This window comes from Macaca nemestrina, chromosome 11 (genome assembly GCF_043159975.1).
Source record: "Macaca nemestrina isolate mMacNem1 chromosome 11, mMacNem.hap1, whole genome shotgun sequence".
NCBI classification, from domain to species: Eukaryota; Metazoa; Chordata; class Mammalia; order Primates; family Cercopithecidae; genus Macaca; species Macaca nemestrina.
This window is the reverse complement of record NC_092135.1, coordinates 135,638,186-135,659,471: the sequence shown is the minus strand read 5'-3', so window position 1 is coordinate 135,659,471 and position 21,286 is coordinate 135,638,186. Positions and strand designations below refer to the sequence as shown.

Sequence of the window (21,286 nt, the reverse complement as noted above, 5' to 3'; positions counted from 1 at the left end):
CTGGATGGTGAGTCCTGACCCGCCTTCCTTGGGGTTTGTGTCTGAGCTTGACATCCCACGTCCCCACAGAAATGCACCTTCTGATTTACACAAGCATACTGCAGGCTTCCTACTCACACTGGATTCCCACATCCCCACGGGAATGCACCTTCTGATTTACACGCGTGCACCGCAGGCTTCCTGCTCATGCCGGATGGCCCTCGGTGCATAGAGTGATCGGTCACAGAGGCTGGAAGCGGAGGGAGGTTTAGAACCATCTGGCCCAGCCCCCTTACTTTGGAGGTGAGTAAACTGGTGTTGGGAGGAGGAGACTGTTTCCTGAGGGAGGATCTGGCAGGTTGCTCCCAGATGACCTCTGTGCAGGAGGCGAAGCTGTGAGCCCCCAGGCCCTCTTGAATATCTGGGTTCTGGCCTTTCACTGTACCCTTGGGCCTTCACGAGGAGGCTGTCAGGTTGCTTGAGATCAGCATGAGCACCGGGCCCTGCCACACTGACCAAGCAGGAAGTGGGCTCAGGCAGTGGGTCCCCTGCCACCTGCCAGCAGTGTGCCAGCGGGCTGCAAAGTCACCTGGGCTGGGAGGGCCTCCTTTGTGTGAACTTTGACTCAGGCACTGTGGGCGACGGACTCTGGGATGGGCCCCAGGATTCCAAGCCCCTGGTGAACATGTCTCTCCCCTGGAGTGTGCACAGGGCTGTGACTATGATGGTGTCACTCCTGAGATCAGGTTATATTATATGGTGAAGGTGAAGGAATTTTGCAGATGTAATTAGGGTCATTCATCAGTTGACTGTGAGTTGAGCAAAAGGGAGATGGTGCCGTGGGAGCCCACCCCAATCAGGTGAGCCCTTTAAAAGAGGATCTAGAAGTCAGAAAGCATCTCTTGCTGGCCTTGAGAAAGCAAGCTGCGCTGTGTGAGGGGCCTTGAAGGGCTGAGAGCAGCTGCCCACTGACCCCAGCAGGAATGGGGACCTCAGCCTACTGAGGGAACTGAATTCTGCCAACAAACCTGTGGGCTCAGAAGAGGACCCTGAACTCTAGAAAGACCCCAGCCTGGCCAGTGCCTTGACTGCAGCCTGTGGGAACCTGAGCAGAAGACGCAGCCAGGCCGTGCCCGGACTCCTGGCCACAGGAGCCGTGAGGCCATAAATGCGTGTTATTCTAAGCCGCCGAGTCAGTGGGTATGTGTTACACGTCCAAAGATAACTACACAGGCTTTGACCCTGTCCACCCAGGGATGTTAGAGGGGCTCTGCTGGTTTTACCCCAGGCCGTGGTGAGAGCCACCGCGAACGCAGGGCTCTCTTCTCCGCGCTGCAGAAGCTCCGTGCCCTGTCCCCTGCCACAAGTCACGGACTTTCTTCGTGTGTTTTACCTCGTGTTAATAAAGGAGCTCTTCTCCAGGGGCTTGATCTAGCGGGAAACAGAGGAGAGGGGGGTTTTAAATTTCAGTCCATCCAACCCTGTAGATTTGCCGTCCTACAGTAACGTAAAGGATCACCAGGTAAAACGCTGCTTCTCCCGGATGCCGCCGCCTTGCCCCTCTCTCACGTGGACACTGGTGCCTGGGTTGGGAGTGTGGCCGGGGACTTCGTGGCAGTGTGGGGAGGGGATGTGTTGTCCTTGGACATGTGAGAGGTCCTTGCTTCCCCGTGGTCTCTGCTGGAAACGCCTGCCTGGACCGCCGGCCTCTGGGGCACCTTGGCCCTGCCTGCACCAGCTCCTGAGCCTGCCTATCTTGGCGTCTCCTTCCACTGTCCCGTCCTGGCCCTCAGGGGCTCTCTGCACCCTCACCAGTCACTTCTGTGATCTTACACATGTGCATTGCTCAAGGGGTGGCTGGGGATGCCGCCTGGCCCAGCTCTGTGCTGTTTGGGGACTGGCCTGAGGTCTTCTAGGGGTTTCCTCCTTCTAGGGAGTTGGGACCCCCCCAACATGATCCATGTGCTGTTACATAGTCACAGATGAGCTTAGCAGATTCCAAAACTCCTTTCTCTAGACAAGGCCTGGCTTTCAAACCTGCTGTCTGACTGTAGTCACAAACCTCCCATTTTGGGAGTAAAAAGCTGGTTCTTAAGCATTTTGTCTTTTTATTTTTATTTTTTTTAATTTTTACTTTTTGAGACAGAGTTTCACTCTTTTTCCCAGGCCAGTGTGCAGTGGCACAATCTCAGCTCACTGCAACCTCTGCCTCCCAGGTTCAAGCAAGTCTCCTGCCTCAGCTAGGATCATAGGCGCACGTCACCACGCCTGGCTAATTTTTTTGTATTTTTAGTAGAGATGGGGTTTCTCCATGTTGGTCAGGCTGGTCTTGAACTCCTGACCTCAGCAATCCACCCAGCTCAACCTTTCAAAGTGCTGGGATTACAGGCCTGAGCCACCGCACTGGCCTCTTTTTGCATTCTTGCTGTAAAATTGGTATTTGTATCTTCCTCCCATTCTATGCTCCCCCAACCTTGCAGGAAGGTGGATTCTTCAAGGGAATTGGGGAGAAGAGAAGCACATTCACGTGTCTCCACATTCAGCCTCCATCTCACGAGTTATACCGTTCCCAGCACGTCACCACCCCCAGACCTTTTGTTACCAGCCTGGGGGCAGAGGATAAGGACTCATTCAAAAAGAGAGATTCTCAAGTCTCCAGAGTGCCGGGGCCCAGCCGAGCATGCTGGCAGCTTCCAGGGAGGTGGCCACGCCCCAGGGGAAGGGGTTGCATGGAGGAAGCATCCCAGAGGAGGCTTGGACGTGGCAGAGCAACACTGGTCCTGTGTTAGGACTGGCTAGTCCATCCTGCAGGGATGAGGGGCAGAGCCTCAGCAGAAGCCCAGGCCGGTGTCCCCCCTCCAGCATAAGAGCCCTCGACTCCCACAGGGCGGAGGAACCACTGTGATGGTGGAACTTACTTCCCAGCAGCCCCGTGGGATGGGACCCAAACTAGAAGTTAGGGTGATTTTGGAGGACATAAAGTGAGCTGGTTTCCCATATACTGGCTGTGTGGAGTAATGTTCACGGCAACAGATTTCCGTCTCCTCAGCCTCAGGCCCAACCCTGGTACCCCAGCTGTACTCAGAAGCTCTGGAAATCTTAGCTGGAGGAGACTCTTACGTTACCACCAAGCCAGAAATTTCCTGACTAGAGTCTCCTGAAGAATTTGGGAAGACCAGGAGGAAGTCCACCTCCCTGTCTCCTGCACCTGGAGTCTCCCATGTCCACGGAGGCCACGTCCACCCTGCCCTCAGGTGGCATCAGCCCAGGGTCTGCCCCGGACTGGCTCACACTGAGTTGCCTGTGGGTCTAGTGTGGGGCTTAGCCAGGGTTGGCTTCCAGCTGACAGTAGGAGGAATTAATTCATTTGACCGAAATATTCTTTTCTCTTCTGGGCTGTTGGTTCTTCAAGTGCAACAAAGATTCAACACAGCTCCAAGGAAGGAGCCAAGAAAAACATTCCGCGCCAAAGTGAGACCCCAGAAGTGAAACCCCAGAACAAAGCTGAACAATGGGCTCCAGTTGGGTGCCAGCAAACGTAGGACAGGAATGTGACTTCCGGCAGCACACAGGTGCTCCCAGGCCACCTGCTTTGCGGTCCAGCCTCCTGCTGAGTCACCTGCTTTGTGATCCAGCTTCCTGCTCTGCCCCAGGTGACCACATGACCACCGTGGACTTTGCCCTGAAATCTTTTGGGAGGAGAAGAGGCCTGACCTTGGGGCTGAGGGCCAGCGGGCACTGCCCTGGTCCAAGGCTGCTGCTCTTGACCTCTGCTCTGAGGCTGTTTTCCACCGGAGCAGAGGCTCCTTCTGTCCTGCCTGTGGAGGGAAGCAAACCTTTCCCTGGGCCAGAGAGAGGAGAAAGGGGAGACAGGTAGCAACGCCGTGGACTGGTGATGATAGGCTCTTCAGCTCCCTGCAAGTGACTGGGCCTGGGGAACAGGTGAGTCATTGTTTGAACCTCTGTGCACTTTGCAGAGTGTCTGCTTCTCTGTGTGTGTGTCTCTGTGTGTCTGTATGTGTGCTCACGTGTTTGTACCCATGTCTGTATTTGTTTGTGTCTGTGCATGTGCCCGTATGTGTATAATCAAAGGACAAAGCTGGGGCGGAGACTTCCTGGTTCAGATTTCTGACGGCTCACTAGGTTGGATTCCCAGAAAGAGATTCTTATTTGATTTTTTCTTCTGGAAAGTTCCAGTTTTAAGGTCTTGAAAACACAAAACAAACAAACAAACAAAAAAAAGCAAACTTCTGGTAATAAGAAGAACTCTTCAGGGAATCCATTTCAAATGACATCAGAATCCCCAATTTAATACCCAGTGATATCTAGGAAGCTTGTCAGGTTTTCTTGCAAACTCCTTTTTACAATCTACATTTTGTTTTCTTTCTGTATCAAATGGCTGCATTCTGAATGCAATGTACTGGTGTACCTCTTGTAATCTCAATATTCTTCACAGGCCCAGGCAAGGGTGACACAGGAGCGCAGCTGGCAATAGGCTAATCAACCAGACCCTTCCCTGGAATGGCCCCTTCCCCACAAAAAAGACTGATTTGGGATTTGCTCTCTTTTTTTCCCTTTAGTGGAAGGGAGGTGTAAGAAATGAAAAAGCCCCAAGTTAAGATTACTAGAGAAGCTCCAATCTTGAATTTGGTGTCCCTGAAAGCATCTTTGTCTTCAATAACCTAATAACGTCTTTGACTACTAATAACCCCATCTTGATTAAATTCTGGAGGGGGCAGTCAGGCGCCACACTTTCAATTTTCTCTTTGGACAGAAGGCTCCAACCTTTCCTTATTGAAAGCTTACAACACTCAATCACACAAAAAGTTATATAAGAAGATGTTTACTGCAGTCTTATTACAGAGAAAAAATTAAAACTAAGTAAAAATCCAGTATTAGGAAAATGGTTCAGCAAGTTGAGATAGTTGTAGAAATGTTATGTGTCCACTAAACATGATTTTGAAGCAATGTGAGACTGCCTTTGGTATTACATTTAAGTATTTTTTACATATATGAGATAATACTTTTATGTTAAAACCATGGGTTTTGGTTTGTTTTTAGGAGTCATAGAAAAAAGCTAGAAGTAGGCAAAAATACCTTTTGTGGTTGTATTAAGGGGGTGGAGTTATGGGTAGTTTATTTATATTGACACTTGTATGTTTATAGTAAAATAACTTTTTTTTTTTTTTTTTTTTTGAGACGGAGTCTCGCTCTGTTGCCCAGGCTGGAGTGCAGTGGTGGGATCTTGGCTCACTGCAACCTCTGCCTCCTGGGTTCAAGCGATTTTCTTGCCTCAGCCTCCCAAGTAGCTGGGATTACAGGCATGCGCCACCACACCCAGCTAATTTTTGTATTTTTAGTAGAGTTGGGGTTTCACTGTGTTGGACAGGCTGGTCTCCAACTCCTGACCACAAGTGATCCACCCACCTTGGCTTCTCAAAGTGCCATTACAGGCATGAGCTACTGCGCCCAGCCCCAAAATAAAATAACCTTATTAAAGAGACATATCATTGTCAAAGGAATGAGACGCTGGCATCCCAGTAGTCACAGTGCATTCCTTCAGAGTCCACCTATTTCAGTTAATTCAGACAAGTTTTGGGCCACAGATTTTTTTTGACTTAGGAAAGGTTTTATTAACCTGTACAAATAAATAGCAAAGAGAACTTGACGGGATATTTTTGTTTATTTTTAATTATTTTTTATTTCAGTAGATTTTGGGGGAACAGGTGGTATTTGGTTACATGGATATGTTCTTCAGTGATTTCTGAGATTTTGTTGCGCCCAATACCTGAGCAGTATACACTGTAGCCATTGAGTAGTGTTTGTTCCCTCACCCCACCCCCACTACCCTTTCCCCTTCCACCAAAGGGTGGAGAGTCTGGGATGTGCCTTGACCTCTGAGAGCCTGTCCCCAGCTAACTTGAGCGGATCATCTGATGGACTCAGTTCCCACCCCAGGCACTCTCACTTTGCCTCAGGTGCTGTCTTAGTCTGTGCTGCTTTGACAGAATTCCTGAGACAGAAATGTATACAGAACAAAGATTTGTCTCTTATGGTTCTGGAGGCTGGGAAGTCCAAGGCCAAGGGGTCTACATCTGTTGGGGCCTTCTTGCTGTGTCATCCCACAGTGGAAGGTGAAAGGACAAGAGAACACACAGGCTCGTGGACGTGCAAGAGTGCAGCAGTGTTAATCTGTGCCGGGCATGGATTAATGAGAACAGAGTCCTCATGACCCAACCACCTTCTGTTAGGCCCCACCTCCCAGCATGGTTGCACTGGGGACTAAGTTTTCAAATCTGCTTTTTGGAGGATCCATGCAAATCATAGCCAGCCCCCAAGAAATCATCCTCAATCCAGGAGGATATTTCAAAGCACAGGTGCTGTGTTATGTGCTCTTTCTGCTTGGCCTCATTCATTCATTTCTTAGGTATTTATTGAGTACTTACTATGTGCTAGACACCATTCCCAGCTCCAAGGAAAACAGAATTCTAGCAGTGATTCCTAGTCTTGGCTGCATATTGAGATCACCTGGAGAGATTTTCTTTTTCTTTTTCTTTTCTTTTCTTTTCTTTTCTTTTCTTTTCTTTTCTTTTCTTTTCTTTTCTTTTCTTTTCTTTTCTTTTCTTTCTTTCTTTCTTTCTTTCTTTCTTTCTTTCTTTCTTTCTTTCTTTCTTTCTTTCTTTCTTTCTTTTCTTCTTTTTTAAGAAACACAGATGGAAAACTTAATGTTATGTTTTTTATCCATCTCTGAAGCCAGCATCATACTTGATGGTGAAACTTGAGTATTTCCATCTAAGATGGGTTTCCAGGCATGTTTGGGATAACCACTCGAGTCTACTATGTGGCGCCCTTCTTCTCTGATGGGTAGAGAGCCCTAAACCCTCCTGTTAAGGACTCTGTGACTCTCCAGTCGCTTTCTGCCTAGAACGATCTTCTTGGTATCTAGGATCCCATCCTATTTGTTTCAAGACTGATTTCAAACTTGATTACTTCTCCTCTTATCCCTGCAGGGCAGACCAGACCAGTCTGTGGCCATGGCTCCTTACTGGGGGCAGTGAGGGCATGTGGATTGCTTCCAACCACTCCTGCTTTTTCTTCTTTCCTTTTCAAAGTTCCTCCCCTTCCCTCTTTAGGGAGCCTTCCTCTTGCCCACCATGGTGAGGGAGGGAGATGAGACTCTGATCACAGGACCAGCTGCCCCCGATGGGTTTCATATTGATTGTGGAGAGCTTCTCTTCCTAGATAATAAACAAGCACCAAGTGACAACATTAGAACATTATCAGAATGTCACCATTTTGCAACCCTCTAGTGAAAGAGCGGGTCGAAGTAATGGTCTTCAGTGACTGCCAACATCACAGAGAGACAACTGGACATTATTTGCCTTCTGCGGGAAGTGCACACACACTCTCATAGCAATCTTGCCAAAAAATAGCCTGTATCTAATCAGGTTTATATCCTGAACCACCACGTATCAAAAATACAAAGTTCAGAGGACTCCATTCAATAACACAGGGGTGCAATCAGCAACATCCGTACTGGAAATCTATAAGACAACCTGATTTCTTCAACACGTGAACTGCAAAGAAAAAGATGCCTGTATCTGTACTGAGATTTGCAGAGGATTGGATGCCTGGGATCTGCTTTACATTAACCTGCTAGGGGGAGGTTTGGGAGTGTGAGTGACATGAATGGCTGAGCTGATTACTAGGGAAGAAGGAGGTGGGTCCATGGGCCCATCAGACCGTTCTGTCTATTGTGGTGTGTACATGAGAGTTTTTATAATGCAAAAATATGCAGGGGTCACCCACATTTATTTTGACCACAAAATTGGTTTTCTCTGGGGCATACCACTGTGGATTCTGAGGCTTTAGACACAATAGGAATGTGTCTATGATGTTTTGAGATCATTGAGACACCAACTTTTTTTAGGTAGATTTTTTTCTGAAACACCAACTTTAATCCATGAACAACCATCCAAGAAATGCTCAGATGCTTTTTACCTCTCCATGCATTAGATACTTTGGGGACAAGTAATAGATTTGTAAAAATTCAAAGTAATGGAAGGTGAACAATAAGCCCTAAGACCTCCACATGTAATCATTGCTTTTCAGGGTCTGCAGTGACCTGTGCCCGGAGCTTTCTAAGCAAAACTCCTTTTGTTCCTTACCACAGACGTAAAAATGGACCTAAAAACTGCAGATGGGGAGATGGGGCATGGGGGGCAGAGGGGAGCAGGAGTGTGGACCCAGGTGGCCTCTGAGTTGGGAGCTCTGTTTCGGACCATCTGCTCCTGAGCAGGAAGCAGCCCCGGGGTTGAGCTTGCTGAGTTGATGTGGCTCAGATGTTCCACCTGCTTCAGGCGGTTGTGATTCTTTGCAGGGCATGGCACAGGCACACAGGACCCCCCAGCCCAGGGCTGCCCCCAGCCAGCCCCGTGCATTCAAGCTGGTTCTCCTGGGAAGTGGCTCCGTGGGTAAGTCCAGCTTGGCTCTTCGGTACGTGAAGAATGACTTCAAGAATATCCTGCCTACGGTGGGCTGTAAGTGAGAGCAGAGCACCCCTTTGCTGGTCTCCAGTGCAGAAGTCTGGGCTGCTGACTCACACCTGGGGCAGAGGGGGATGATGCCTGCCTAGGAATCCCCATGCTGTCCTGGGGCCTTGAGCTGCCTGTGTCCAGTGTGTGAGGGGAGGGAGTGAGGTCCATGAATGCAGCCACAGAATCTACAAAGACAGGAGGCACCCTTGGCTCTGGGTCAGATTTCAGCTCAGCTGGAGTCTGCAGGAGGTGGAGATTCTGGAGTAGGACCTCTGGCCCCAAAGGGTTGGGTTGGGTGTGAGGGATTATGCTGGTGGAAAGGAGAGCCCGGATAAAGCCTCCTGGGCTCTGGCCACTCAGTGGCCTAAACCAGCTGTCCTCTCCCACCACCCAGGCCGCCCTCCTGCTAACACTGCTCCCTTGCTTTATTTACCCCACCAGCATCTTCCTTCCCACCTGGACTTGGTTTACCAGCTTGGCCTGGATTGGGGGTGGGAGGATCCTTGTTGGGCGTGGGTGGGGAGGGAGACCTTCTCGCTGTGTTTCTTAAAAAGGCTAACCTGTCGTGAAGCTCAGGAGTGACTGCATGGGGCATCTGCAGGCTGCTGGCCTCCTTCCCGTCCTGCTGTGGGCACAGCCTGCCTAGGCAGTGAAACCCAGTTTTCACCTGAAATGGGGAAAGCCAGCGTGTTCTTTATGCCAATGTCCCCTGGGGGAACACGTGCAGAATCAGAGCTTTGGTTTCAAATTCGGACTCTGACATGGATAAGCTGCCCATCTCCAAATGGACTCATTCGTTTACTCATCTAACAGGCATCTGTTGAGCACAAACCCTTTTGCAGGCCTGCGTTAGGTGGGGAGGATTCTATAACCAGCTAAACAGATGCACCAAACACAGAAACACAATTGCAAAATGTGGCACATGGTGTTAGCTATTAGGGAGCCCTTCCATTTTCTCGGGGGTGGGGAGTAGTTCCTGAAGGATCCCCAGGAGATACAGGGGGATCGGCAGGGGTCTGCCTGGTCCAACTCCCAGAGCTAGTGGTGAGAACAGCCAGAGTGATGGTGAGAGGCTGTCTGCAGAGGGCGACCCTGGGGAGAGAGTCAAGGTTGCCTTGGGGTGGGCAGTGCAATCCTCTTCTCCATTAGCAGGGAGATCTGCACCCCTCACCCCGCAAGTCCTGATATTGGACTTGGCTTCCTTTAAAAATACATCAAAGTGCCAAGGCTGGCCGGAGGGTGGCCTCAGCTGAGAATAGAGAACACTGATGAGGGCCTCACTGGGCCTGGATGTTGAGAGCTTTGTACCTGGGTGACTGGTATTCAAGATGCAGAGAGAGGCAGCAGGTGTCAGGCCAGGTGAGTGGGACTGGGGACGGATCTCGCTCTGAGACGGAGGTCTGCACACTGTGGCTCTCTGGCTGTTCTGCTTGTTTTGTGCATAAGGTTCTGTGGAGACAAAGCTCTACCTGTTCAGGTACTTACCCTCTGTAAATGATATTCTTGCTGTTCCTCCTCTTTTCACTCTAAAACGGCAGCAGCGTTGAGTGGTTGCAGCAGTGACCCCATGGCCAGTAAAACCTGAAGTATTTGCTACAGGGCCTTGTACAGAAGGACTCTGTGCTGCCACCCTAGCAGAGCCTGCAGGAGCCAGCGCCCAAAGGCACTCACTGGGTGAGTGCAAGCAGGGCTGAGAGACTCCGAGATGTGTGGTTGGAGGGTGGGAGGGTGCTTTGGATTCATTGAGACATGCTTGGATGTGCTCAGCCCACAGAGAGCTGTACCCACAGAGCCCCCACCTTCCTTGGGTGGGGGTGGGGGGCAATGTGTGGGGTCCATGGAGCCTCAGGGTGGTGCTGGGCATTCTGTATTTTACAGGCGAGGGGGATGGAGGCCCCGACATTGAAGGGCGAGGCCCTAGTTCCTTTCGTTCCATCAAGCCAGGGTCCGAGCGTCCCCCTCACGCCTGCCCTGGCTGTCCCAATTGCCCGCCCTCTCTTCAGAGGGCCTACCAGGCTCAGAGGGGTGAACAAAGCTGGGCTTGCTGGGGAGTCCCAGGCCAGGTTGGGGGTCTTTGCTTGCGGGGAAGGCCTGTATGTCTCACTCTACTCCTGGTCCTCTGCCTGGGCCCTCAGGGGCCATCCCACTGCCAGCAGCTTTCAGATGAAAGCCAGGGCCTCGCTTCCTCCAAACCCCTCTCCCCGGGGCCCGGGTTTGTCTCCTCTCTCCGAGGGGCAGGACCGTTCTACAGGCTGGACTCTGCCTTTCACCCAGGCCTGCTGTGTGGAGTCTTTGCTCCCACTCTGGGTCTCCGTGATGGGGCAGGGTTGGGAGGCTGTGGGCTATGGCCCGTGGCACAACAGGGAGAGGAGGAGAATGGCCAGAATAGGTTAGCCTGTGGCTCACAAGTCGCCTTCATCCCATCAGCCTCCAACCCTGGGGTCCGTACTTTTGTATTGAGCACCTGGGTGTGGGGGCAGCTGTGCTGGGTTGCAGGAGCAGAACTGTGGAAGCTCCTTCCTTTGCTGTTGCCTGAGTCCCCTGTGGGAACGCTGGTCTTCTCTGCTTCCATCTGAGTGTCTGCGTTACACCTTGGGATAATATTACAGCTTTGGGAGGTAGATATTACTATAGCTATGGATAGATGTCATGCAATTTATTATTATCATTATGTTAATTTTTTTGAGACAGAGTCTTGCTCTGTCACCCAGGCTAGAGTGCAGTGGCTCACTGGAACCTCTGCCTCCTGGGCTCAAGCCATCCTCCCACCTTAGCCTCCAGAGTAGCTGTGACCACAGGTGCACACCACCATAGCTAATTTTTATATTTTTTGTAGAGATAGGGTTTTGCCATGGTGTGCACCACCACACCTGGCCTATGTTAGTTATTTTATTATTATTATTTTTTGAGACGGAGTCTCGCTCTGTTGCCCAGGCTGGAGTGAGGTGGTGCGACCTTGGCTCACTGCAACCTCCGCCTCCTGGGTTCAACCAATTCTCCTGCCTCAGCCTCCTGAGTGGCTGGGATTACAGGTGTGCACCACCATGCTGATTTTTGTATTTTTAGTAGAGATGGGGTTTCAACATGCTGGCCAGGATGGTTTGGAACTCCTGACCTCAAGCAATCCACCAGCCTTGGCCTCCCAAAGTGTATGTTAATTATTAATCATCATTATAATCATTACATGATCATATATTATTATAAATGTGGGTATTGCCGCTTCTAGGATGAGGAGATGGGATGTGCTCATTCCTTTAACTTATGTGCTTTGGGGGAAGAGTGATCTGTGTTGCACGAAAACCCTTTGAGAGCAGACACTCCTGCTGCTTTTGTCACGTGTGACTCCAGCTTTTATCAAGAACACTGGCTCCTGCCCAGGGGAGAGGGTGGGCCAGGAGCAGAGCCTCAGAGGAGAACGGGAGTGCTGTCCTCACAGGCAGCCTGGAAATGCAGGAGGCAACGCGCCCAGTGCTTGGTTGCAGGAACCCCGAGGGAGGGATGGGATGGACGGCCACAGGAATGCCGCTCCTTCCCTCCATCTGGATTTTTTCCCTGTGAAATGGGAGTGTAAACACCTTCCTGGAGTGGGCTCTCCATGAAAGGTTGCTGTTACTTTGGGTGGCTTAAGGTCACCAAGGCCAGCCCTGTCTGAGGGGTCAGCCTTCAGGAGGATTGACTTGCGTCTCTGGGGCCCTCCCGAGGGGGTCTGGTTCCGTGGACAGGTGTGTGGGGTGGGGCCCACAGCAGGACGTGACACAGGCGGTGGGCTCAGCTCCTGGCAAGACACCGTCCATCCAGAGGAAGCAGGAAGCAGAGCCAGAAAGTGACACGGACTCGAGCCCTGAAGCTGGAAACCCAACGTGCTGGCCGGTGCCATGAGAGCAGGCAGGGCAGAGGCAGAGCAGACAGGAGTCCAAGTGAGCCCAGCATCCCGCCCACCCCCGCCAGGGCCTATTGAGGAGGTGGCAGCTGCAGGAGCCACTGCTGTGTCAGGGATGGGGGCTGGCGCTACCCATGGACTGCCCCCAGCGTCCTAACGGGCCACAGCAGGGGAGATTCCGACTTTTGCATGACATCTTTTGGAAGGATGGTGACATCTAGTGCTTGTGTGAACATTTGCCAGCTGAAGCCACGACTCACCCCAGACTTGCTGGGCTTTTTGCAGGAAGGGGAGGGTGACAAACAGGTACAAGGCACATTCAACCCGGCACCAGTTCACTTCCCTTCTAAACCGAGAACGTGGCTGATGTCCTAGAGCCCCCAGAAAATAAGTTTCCATTTCATGTTCCTTTCAATTTGTCATCAGCTCACTACTTTTACAAAACAAGCCAAGTGCTACAGAGAAGGCTTCAATGAGCAGAATCAGCTGTTTACTTAAATTAAAAGGTAAAAAAGCAAAACCACTTATATGATGCTAACATTTAGTAAAGAGGCTGGGCGCAGCGGCTCACGCCTATAATCTCAGCACTTTGGGAGGCCGAGGCGGGCAGATTGCCCGAGCTCAGGAGTTTGAGACCAGCCTGGGCAACATAGTAAAACCGTGCCTCTACTAAAGAAAAATTAAAATTAGGTTGGGCACTGTGGCTCATGCCTGTAATCCCAGCACTTTGGGAGGCCAAGGCGGGGGGATCACGAGGTCAGGAGATCGAGACCATCCTGGCTAACACGGTGAAACCCTGTCTCTACTAAAAAACAAAAAAAATAGCCGGGCGTGGTGGTGGGCACCTGTCATCCCAGCTAGTTGGGAGGCTGAGGCAGGAGAATGGTGTGAACCTGGGAGGTGGAGCTTACAGTGAGCCGAGGTTGCGCCACTGCACTCCAGGCTGGGCAACAGAGTGAGACTCCATCTCAGAAAAAAACAAAAAAAATTAAAATTAAGAAAATAAAATTTAGTAGAGGAATTATTTTTATTTTTATTTTTTTAAAGATGGGGTCTCATTCTGTTGCCCAGGCTGGAGTGCAGTGGTACGATCACAGTTCACTGTAGTCTGAACCTCCTGGGCTCAAGCAATCCTCTGCCTCCGCCTCTTCAGTAGCTGGGACCACAGGTGTGCTCCACCGTACCCAGCTAATTTTTGTATTTTTTATAGAGACAAGGTTTCACTACATTGCCCAGACTGGTCTTGAACTCTTGGGCTAGAGTGATCCTTCCTCCTTGGACTCCCCAGATGCTGGGATTACAGGCATAAGCTACTGTACCCAGCCAAAAATTTATTTTTTAATTACATTTTGGCTTTAGCTGTGGAGATACAGAACATGTGGTTAGTGGGTTTCTGAAAAAGGATATGATAATAAATGCATGTTGTCTTCCAGGTCAGAGCCAAGGAGTGCACAAGACTAGGTTGCCTCAGATACCTGTCCAGGGGCCCACCTGAGGGCCTTACATCTCTCTGCAGGGAAGAGAAGGGTCTATGTTCTGTAAATAGCTAAACATTGACTATTATCATGCATTATCATTGCTTGGACTAAGACCCATGCCCTCCTTGGGATTTTGCTGGGATTTTACATTAGTGTAAATTCAACCACCAGCCATCATTTTCTTTTCTTTTCCTTCCCCTCCCCTCTCCTCTCCTCTCCTCTCCTCTTCTTTTTTTGAGGCAGAGTCTCACACTGTCTCCTGCTGCCCAGGCTGGAGTGCAGTGGCACGATCTCAGCTCGCTGCAACCTCCACCTCCTGGGTTCAAGTGATTCTCCTGCTTCAGCCTCCTGAGTAGCTAGGACTACAGGGGCGTGCCAGCACACCTTTCTAATTTTTGTATTTTCAGTAGAGACAGAGTTTCACCATGTTGGTCAGGCTGGTCTCGAACTCGACCTCAAGTGATCCACCCACCTGGGCCTCCCAAAGTGCTGGCATTACAGGCATGAGCCACTGTGCCCGGCCTCCAGCCATCATTTTCAACATGGAAAAGGAAAATATGAGAGGCTAAGGTTGGTCAATGGAGGAAGCAAACCTGAGTTTTATGCTCACGTGTCACCTGCACCAGCTTTTAAGATAAAACCAAATTCAAACTGAGAAATGTGATTTGAAGTGATGGGAAACAGAAAGAGGAGGATGAAAGGCCCACGTTTTAAGACAACAAGTCCACGAAGAGCAAAGAGGACAGGAAGAGGAAGCAAAACTCATGTTCTCTTTCTCTCCTTGCTCAGACGATTTAACTGCCACCCTGGGTGGAGGGCACCATTAGCTCCTGCTATGGACAAGGAAGCTGAGACTTAGAAAGTTTAAGCAAGCTGCCGTCAGATCAGCTGAGGGGTCTACACTCATGGCCTGGGCACAGTCTTCATTCTGGCACCGTCGTCAATCCAGTGGAACACCTGATGAGTTCAGAGGTGTATAGCCGGTTCAGTCCCAACAGTTGCCCCGTCTGAGCTGGAAATCACTGGTCCTACTGTCTGGATGGAGACTGCAGCTTTGTTTGACCTGGAGAGTTTGTCTAACTTCAAGTTCCTGGACCTGCAGGAAACTGTAGGACACACGGGCAGAAGAGCCCAGGTGGTGGCTTCCGTTTAGGAAGAGGCCGTGTCATGAGAGAGAAGCATGGTCTTGCTGCATCATGCTGGAAAGCTCTGTCCAACCTCCTGTTCTATGTTTAGTGGGTGCAACTGTGTTTTTCCCACCTGTAAAGATGCAATTAAGTCCTATCCCCTGGAACCTGTGAGTGCGACCTTATTTGGAGAGAGGGTCTTTGCAGATGGCCCCTAAGTCCAGTGACTGATGTCTTTATAAGAAGGGGAGAGGACGCGGCTACAGAGATGCAGCCACATGAAGACAGCCAGAGATGGGGGTGATGCAGCCACCAGGAACACCAGGGTTGCCGGCAGCCCCTGAAGCTGGAGGAGGCCTGGGACGGATTCTCCTTCAGTCTCTGGAAGGCACCAACCCAGCCAGCGTGTTGGTTTTGGACCTCTGGCCTCCAGAACCGCAGGAAGAAATCTGCTAATTTGAGCCACTCGGCTCGTGGGACTTTGTTTTGGCAGCTGCAGGACTCGCATGCACTGTCCTTGGAGTGAAACTTTTCATTTTAAACCTGTGGCTCCATTTGCCGGAATCTCCCCAACAGACTCCAAACCCAACCCAGGGTCTAGGCAGGGTAGCCGCTTTGACAGGAGCCTGCCAGTGCTGGTGGCTCCTCCATGCCCCAGACACCTTGCCTTCTCCCACCCCTTCCTCTCCGATTCTGTGTATAACATGTCCCTGACAAGCCACACACGATGGGCAAAACATTTTGGAGATCTAGAAAATAATCATTTTAAAAATCATATCTCTTTGGAAAGCAAAGGGTAGAAAATCTTTAAATGAACAGTGCGTTGCCCAATATGTTAAAGTGCGTGAGGGTAGTTTTTGTGCGTGTGTGTGTGTGTGTGTGAAGACAAAGCCCCTGCTTTTCTGGGGGAGACAGGCAGAGAATGCAGGAAGCCTTGCCTCTGGGTGTGTATGGGGTGCAGGGAGGCTTCCATGGAGGCAGGGGTTGCCACTCGAAGAGCTCAAAGGACACCTAAGAGTTTTCTAGGTAAGAAGAGGAAGGACGCCATGCAGAGGGGACAGTAGAGAAGGGGGTTGGTGGGGAGCAGCATCAGGAAAGTGGGGAGGTTAGGAGGCGAGGAAGGTCTTGGAGAAGCTTGTGCAATTGTGACTGCCTCTGTGCAAGATGGGTCTGGCAGACAAGGGGCCAGTGGGCTGGGGGTGCTCAGGGTTCTAGGGGTCCCCAGAGCCCAGCTGCATCTGTGGAAGCTGGCAGGGATGTGTTGGACTCCCGGTAAGTGGAGATCCCTTCCATGGCATATGTAACCCAGAGCTTTTGTGTTAGGTCCTGGAGATTTATCTTCCCAACCAAAGCCTCTCCGAAGGCCCCATAGCAATCACTCCTGACACTTTGCTTGATGTGGAAGCCTCCATCTCCCAGAATAACTGTTTGCTCAACCGCCCGGCCATGCGGGCATAGGAGGCACGTGGCCAGCTGTCCCTCTGAGCCCATTGCTGTGCCTGTGGCTCGCCGTGGTCCCACCTGAGCCACACGTGGCAACCTCATCCTCTGAGTAAGCCCTGTGGGTCTCCCTGTTTCAGGTGCGTTCTTCACAAAGGTGGTGGATGTAGGCACCGCCTCTCTGAAGCTTGAGATCTGGGACACAGCTGGCCAGGAGAAGTACCACAGTGTCTGCCACCTCTACTTCAGGGGCGCCAATGCTGCGCTTCTGGTGTACGACATCACCAGGAAGGTAGGGCCCACCTTGAGGCATGTCCCATCCTCCTTCCCAAGCACCTGCCTTCTAGTTTCTCCAATGCAATGATGCCATGGGAGGTGTTGGGTCATGGGGGTGGGTCATAAATGGCTTGGTGCCATCCTAGCAGTAATACCTCCTCCAGGATGGCCTCCTGACAACTCCCCATCCTCCTGCACAGTCGGGGTTCTGCTCCTCTGTGGTCCACAAAGAACACGCCGCTGCCATCTGCCACTCAGTAGTTCCTGGTGCTGCATTAGGGTCAGGGTTTGGGGTGGTGGCCAGTTCCCCAGACTCTTGCACAGAGTGGTCCTTTGAGGACACCTAGGGGTGGAAGATTCAGGAGCTCAAGGCCTGACCTGACATACCCCGTGGTCGGCAGTCTCCTGGGCCTGCTCAGGGTGAAGGATCTGATGTGTGTCCCAGCAGTTTTCTGCCTGGCCGCACAGGTCACCCAGGACAGGAACGTGCCCTCCTCAGAGGAACAGAGCAGCCTGCAGGTGTGTCCATGGCCAGTTGGATTCTGTGACATTTAACACAACATGAACAGCAACACTGGCTTTCCCCGCCGGAATAGCTAATGACCACCTGTAAGTTTTGTTTGACATTACTTTTTTTTTTTTCTTTTCTAGGATTCCTTCCTCAAGGCTCAGCAGTGGCTGAAGGACCTGGAGAAGGAGCTGCACCCGGAAGAAGTCCTGGTGATGCTGGTGGGCAACAAGACAGACCTCAGCGAGGAGCGGGAGGTGACCTTCCAGGTACCGCCTAGGAGACCCTGCTCTCCTCTTCCACAGGAGGAGAGAGCCCTGCCCGCCTGTGTCAAGACCTTGGCACTCACACTTTCACACACGCACACCCACACTTGCACACACTTACACATGTGCACACACACCTCTACAAGCCCACATGCATCTGCACACACATGCACACCCCCCTACATTCACTCTCACTTGCACCCACACACGTACAAGCATGCACACTCGCACGCACACGCACATACATGCACACATGCACACACACACAACTTTCCACCTGAGTTTCTCTGTTAGTCAAAGATTTCCTGAAAAACTCAGGGCCAGCACCATGGCAGTTCCAGCCCAGTGGTGGAGGAGCAGGCACGGCATGGCTGGCAGAGGGAAGGGCAGGGCGGCACTGCAAGGTGGGCTCGGCTTGAACGAGAAAAGCAATCTATTTCCTCAGTAGGGCTCCCTTCCCCACTCGGTTCCCAGAAGGGGCCTCTGTGCAAATATGGCCTCCCTCACCCGGGTTTTGTCAGGCCTCCTTACAGGCAGAGGCAGCGGTCACCCAGGTGTTCTGTTGTCTCTCTTCCATTGGCATCCCACCTCCCCGCTACATTTAGGATGAAGACCATATAAACAGCTGCAGACAAGTGGCAGATGGGGAGACCCCACACATACTAGAGGCTGGCCCAGGGGAAGACCCAACTCAGGGATTAGACCGACAGGCGCGCCTCCCAAAGAGAAAAGGCCCCAGCTTCAATGGAGGCTGTGGAGAGATGGAGAAGTGGGGTGAAGATTTTGGAGAATCTCAGGGGAGAGCAAGGGGAGCAAAGGGAGACAGCATTGGTCTGGGCCTTCGTTGCAAAGTGGGGTGGGGGAGGAGAGGGTCCTGGCAACAGAGCTGTGTCCCCTGAGAGTGACTAGATGTGCTGCGTGCTCAGGCAGGCACAGAAACACAGGTGCGAGGTTACTCAAGGCCTGGAGGGGCAGTGGGCGGCCACGGTGGGTTTGGAGCGTCTGTCTGGGGAGCTGGCTGAGGCGCACAGTGGGGACCAACACAGGGCCGGCCGAGGGATCTCTGGGCCGGGACAGGAGTAGTGCATTCATGATGGTGCGAGAGCTGTGGGTGTGACTGGCCACACCTGCTGCCAGCTCCTTGTCTGGCTGGACAGTCAGGAACCTGAGCTGTGCCCTCTGGGATCCATCACAGGCTCCTCTTCCTGGGAGAGTCCTGGAGGCTAGGGGAGGGGCCTGCACAGGAAGGCCCCCATTCCTTGGCCACCCCTGACTCCTGGGCGAGGCTGTGGCCTTCCCATGATTGCTTCTCTCCTGGTCACCCGTTGCAAGCCTGCTATTTTCCAGTTTGCCTTTGCTCTGGGACATCCGTTTCTCCCCAAAGGAGAGCTGTGCTGGAAAATGAGGGCTTCCCAGAAGAAGGGCCCAGGTGGGCGCTGTCCAGGGGCCTCCCTCTGCCTTTTCTGTTTCCTGGGTGTTCAGTTGGTTCTTTGCCCAGCATCAAAGCCCACAGGTGCCAACAGGCATGGTGGGAGGGGAGTCTGGGGGTGGGAACTTGGCTTTCCAGGCGCTGCAGGAGGAGGAAGGCCGTCCCCAGCCAGCTAGAAGGAGAGCCTCTACCAGGGAGCACACCCTGCCCCTCCCCGGCCCTGGCTGTCCAGGAGTGCGAGAAACACAACTTGGACGTGAAACGCAGAGGAGTGCGGGCTCCACAGCTGCAGCTTTCTCAGGTCTTACTGTTGGAAGTGAACCAGGTGTCCTTAGGAAACTCTTATAAACAACGCTGGATTTTGTGACTGTTTCTTTCAGGAAGGGAAGGAGTTTGCTGAGAGCCAGAAGTTGCTGTTCATGGAAACTTCGGCCAAACTGAACTATCAGGTGTCAGAGGTGTTCAGTGCCGTGGGTGAGTGACATCCCCACGGGCCAGACAAGGTGGGAGGTGCTTGTCCTTGACCGACTTCCCTGGGTCCCTGTTGCTGGTGACGTGGGATCCCATAGGGTGTCTCTAGGGACTGGACAGTGACCAGGAGGGGCAGGAGGCCCTTGGTCTATGGTTCCGGATAAACATAGAGGGGTGGGTCCCGCCCGGGGTGGCTGGTCTGCAGGGCTGTGCTTGGCTGGGTGACTTCCCTTCCCCTCTTCTTGCCGTTCACAGCCCAAGAGCTACTGCAGAGAGACGACAGGGAGGGCCAGGCTCCGCAGGGGGATGCAGCTGTGGCTCTGAACGAGGGGCCCGCGAGGCAGGCCAAATGTTGTGCCCACTAGGTGCAGCCGCTCCTGGGGGCTGTGGAGAAGACGCCCCCTGCCTGGGCCATGGCCAGCTCTGCGAGGATTCTGATTCGCTCTCGATGCTGGGTTGCTCCCGAGCCCTAGAGGTTCCTGGAAGTTGGCCCCCTTTATAAAAACCACTTCCCACAGCCAGTGGAAACCGCCAGGGGAAGATCTGATGTCACATGGCTCCCAGGAAAGTGCTGTGCCCCATCCCCACCGATACCCTCTGGTCCCCCGATGCCTGTGCCTGCCCTACCTGGACGGTGGCCCCCTCAGCCAGGCAGCCTCTGGGCAGAGAGGAAGGAAGGATTGGAAAAGTCCCTGGAGCACAGCGATGGTGGGAAGAAGCCTAACGCCTGATCTGAGTGGGGCACTGGCCTGGAGCTTGGGCCCACCTGCTTCGGGGAGTTGGGGAGCAGGCTCAGATGGAGGTGGTGGTGCCAGGAAGAAACAGAGCAATGACTGACTGTGGGGTGGGCGCGGGATTTCCGCATATTGGTGAAGTTGCCCGTGGGAAGGGCAGCTGGGGGAAGTGGCGCCAGTTCCCTCCCATGGTCTCCCGGCTGGCAGTGTGGTGAAGCTGAGTTTCTGTCCAATGCGTAGGAAGGTTCTGAGACATTTCGCCTGAGATGTAACGTGTACTGTGTATGCATTGTTTTCTCCAAAAATTAAATGGCTTTTGACAATCTGGCTTTTGGAAGTTTTTGAGGACAAGGCGGGGCACTGCGCCTGATGGATGGTTGTAGGTATTTCTGTATAGATTCTGGGAGGGTTCCTGCTAAGTAAATAAGGAAGCAGGCCCATGTGGCAGGCTGTGACGAATGTGGGCCTGGCCCAGCTCTCTGGATGGGATGCATTCCCAGATGGCGACACTTCATCCTGCCTGCCTCCCTTTACAGAGAAACCCATGCCTTAGTCTGTTTTTGTGTTGCTATAAAGGGATACCTGAGGCTGGGTGATTTATGAAGAAAGAGGTTTGTTGGGCTCATGGCTCTCCAGGCTGCACAGGATGCATGGGGCCAGTATCTGTTTCTGGTGAGGCCCTAGGCTGCTGCCACTCACAGCAGAAGGCAGTGAGAGCTGGTGTGCAGAGGTCACACGGGGAGAGGGGTGGGGGGAGGTCCCACTCTTTTTAACAACCAGCTCTGGGGGAATTCTTACAGGAGCTTTGGAGTAAGAGCTCCCTCATTACTGCTAGGATGGCACCAGGCCATTTATGACCCACCCCCATGACCCAGCACCTCCCATTAGGCCCCACCTCTCACACTGGGGGTCAGATTTCTTCTTTTTTTATTCTTTTCTTTTTGGAGATGGAGTCTCGCTCTGTCATCCAGCCTGGAGTGCACTGGCATGATCTTAGTTCACTGCAATTTCTGCCTCCCAGGTTCCAATGATTCTCCTGCCTCAGCCTCCTGAGTAGCTGGGACTACAGGTGTGCGCCACCACACCCACCTAATTTTTGTATTTTTTAGTAGAGATGGGGGTTCATCATGTTGGTCAGGCTGGTCTCCAACTCCCGGCCTC

The 21,286-nt window shown here is 52.2% G+C and overlaps 1 protein-coding gene across 2 annotated transcripts; it reads left to right on the top strand.

Moving 5' to 3' along the window:
• The first annotated feature begins 3,582 nt into the window (after positions 1-3,582).
• On the top strand, positions 3,583-20,452 carry LOC105473837 (RAB17, member RAS oncogene family). Of its 2 annotated transcripts, none has more exons than XM_011727956.2 (6): positions 3,583-3,921; positions 8,360-8,453; positions 16,582-16,733; positions 17,369-17,494; positions 19,301-19,394; positions 19,647-20,452. In XM_011727956.2, the coding sequence occupies exons 2-6, from the start codon at positions 8,363-8,365 to the stop codon at positions 19,754-19,756; spliced, it is 573 nt and encodes a 190-aa protein (XP_011726258.1). In that variant the 5' UTR covers positions 3,583-3,921; positions 8,360-8,362; the 3' UTR covers positions 19,757-20,452. The 2 variants fall into 2 exon arrangements, with proteins under 2 accessions (XP_011726258.1, XP_011726257.1); XM_011727955.2 differs by having other exon boundaries at positions 3,584-3,921; positions 8,360-8,519.
• The last annotated feature ends 834 nt before the right edge of the window (positions 20,453-21,286 follow it).

Bases quoted from the DNA above. Each gene is read 5' to 3' on its own strand.
- LOC105473837 (XM_011727955.2), top strand. From the start codon at position 8,363: ATGGCACAGGCACACAGGACCCCCCAGCCCAGGGCTGCCCCCAGCCAG. The intron at 8,520-16,581 runs GTAAGTGAGAGC...TCCCTGTTTCAG, and splicing joins TATCCTGCCTACGGTGGGCT to GTGCGTTCTTCACAAAGGTG. The intron at 17,495-19,300 runs GTACCGCCTAGG...TGTTTCTTTCAG, and splicing joins AGCGGGAGGTGACCTTCCAG to GAAGGGAAGGAGTTTGCTGA.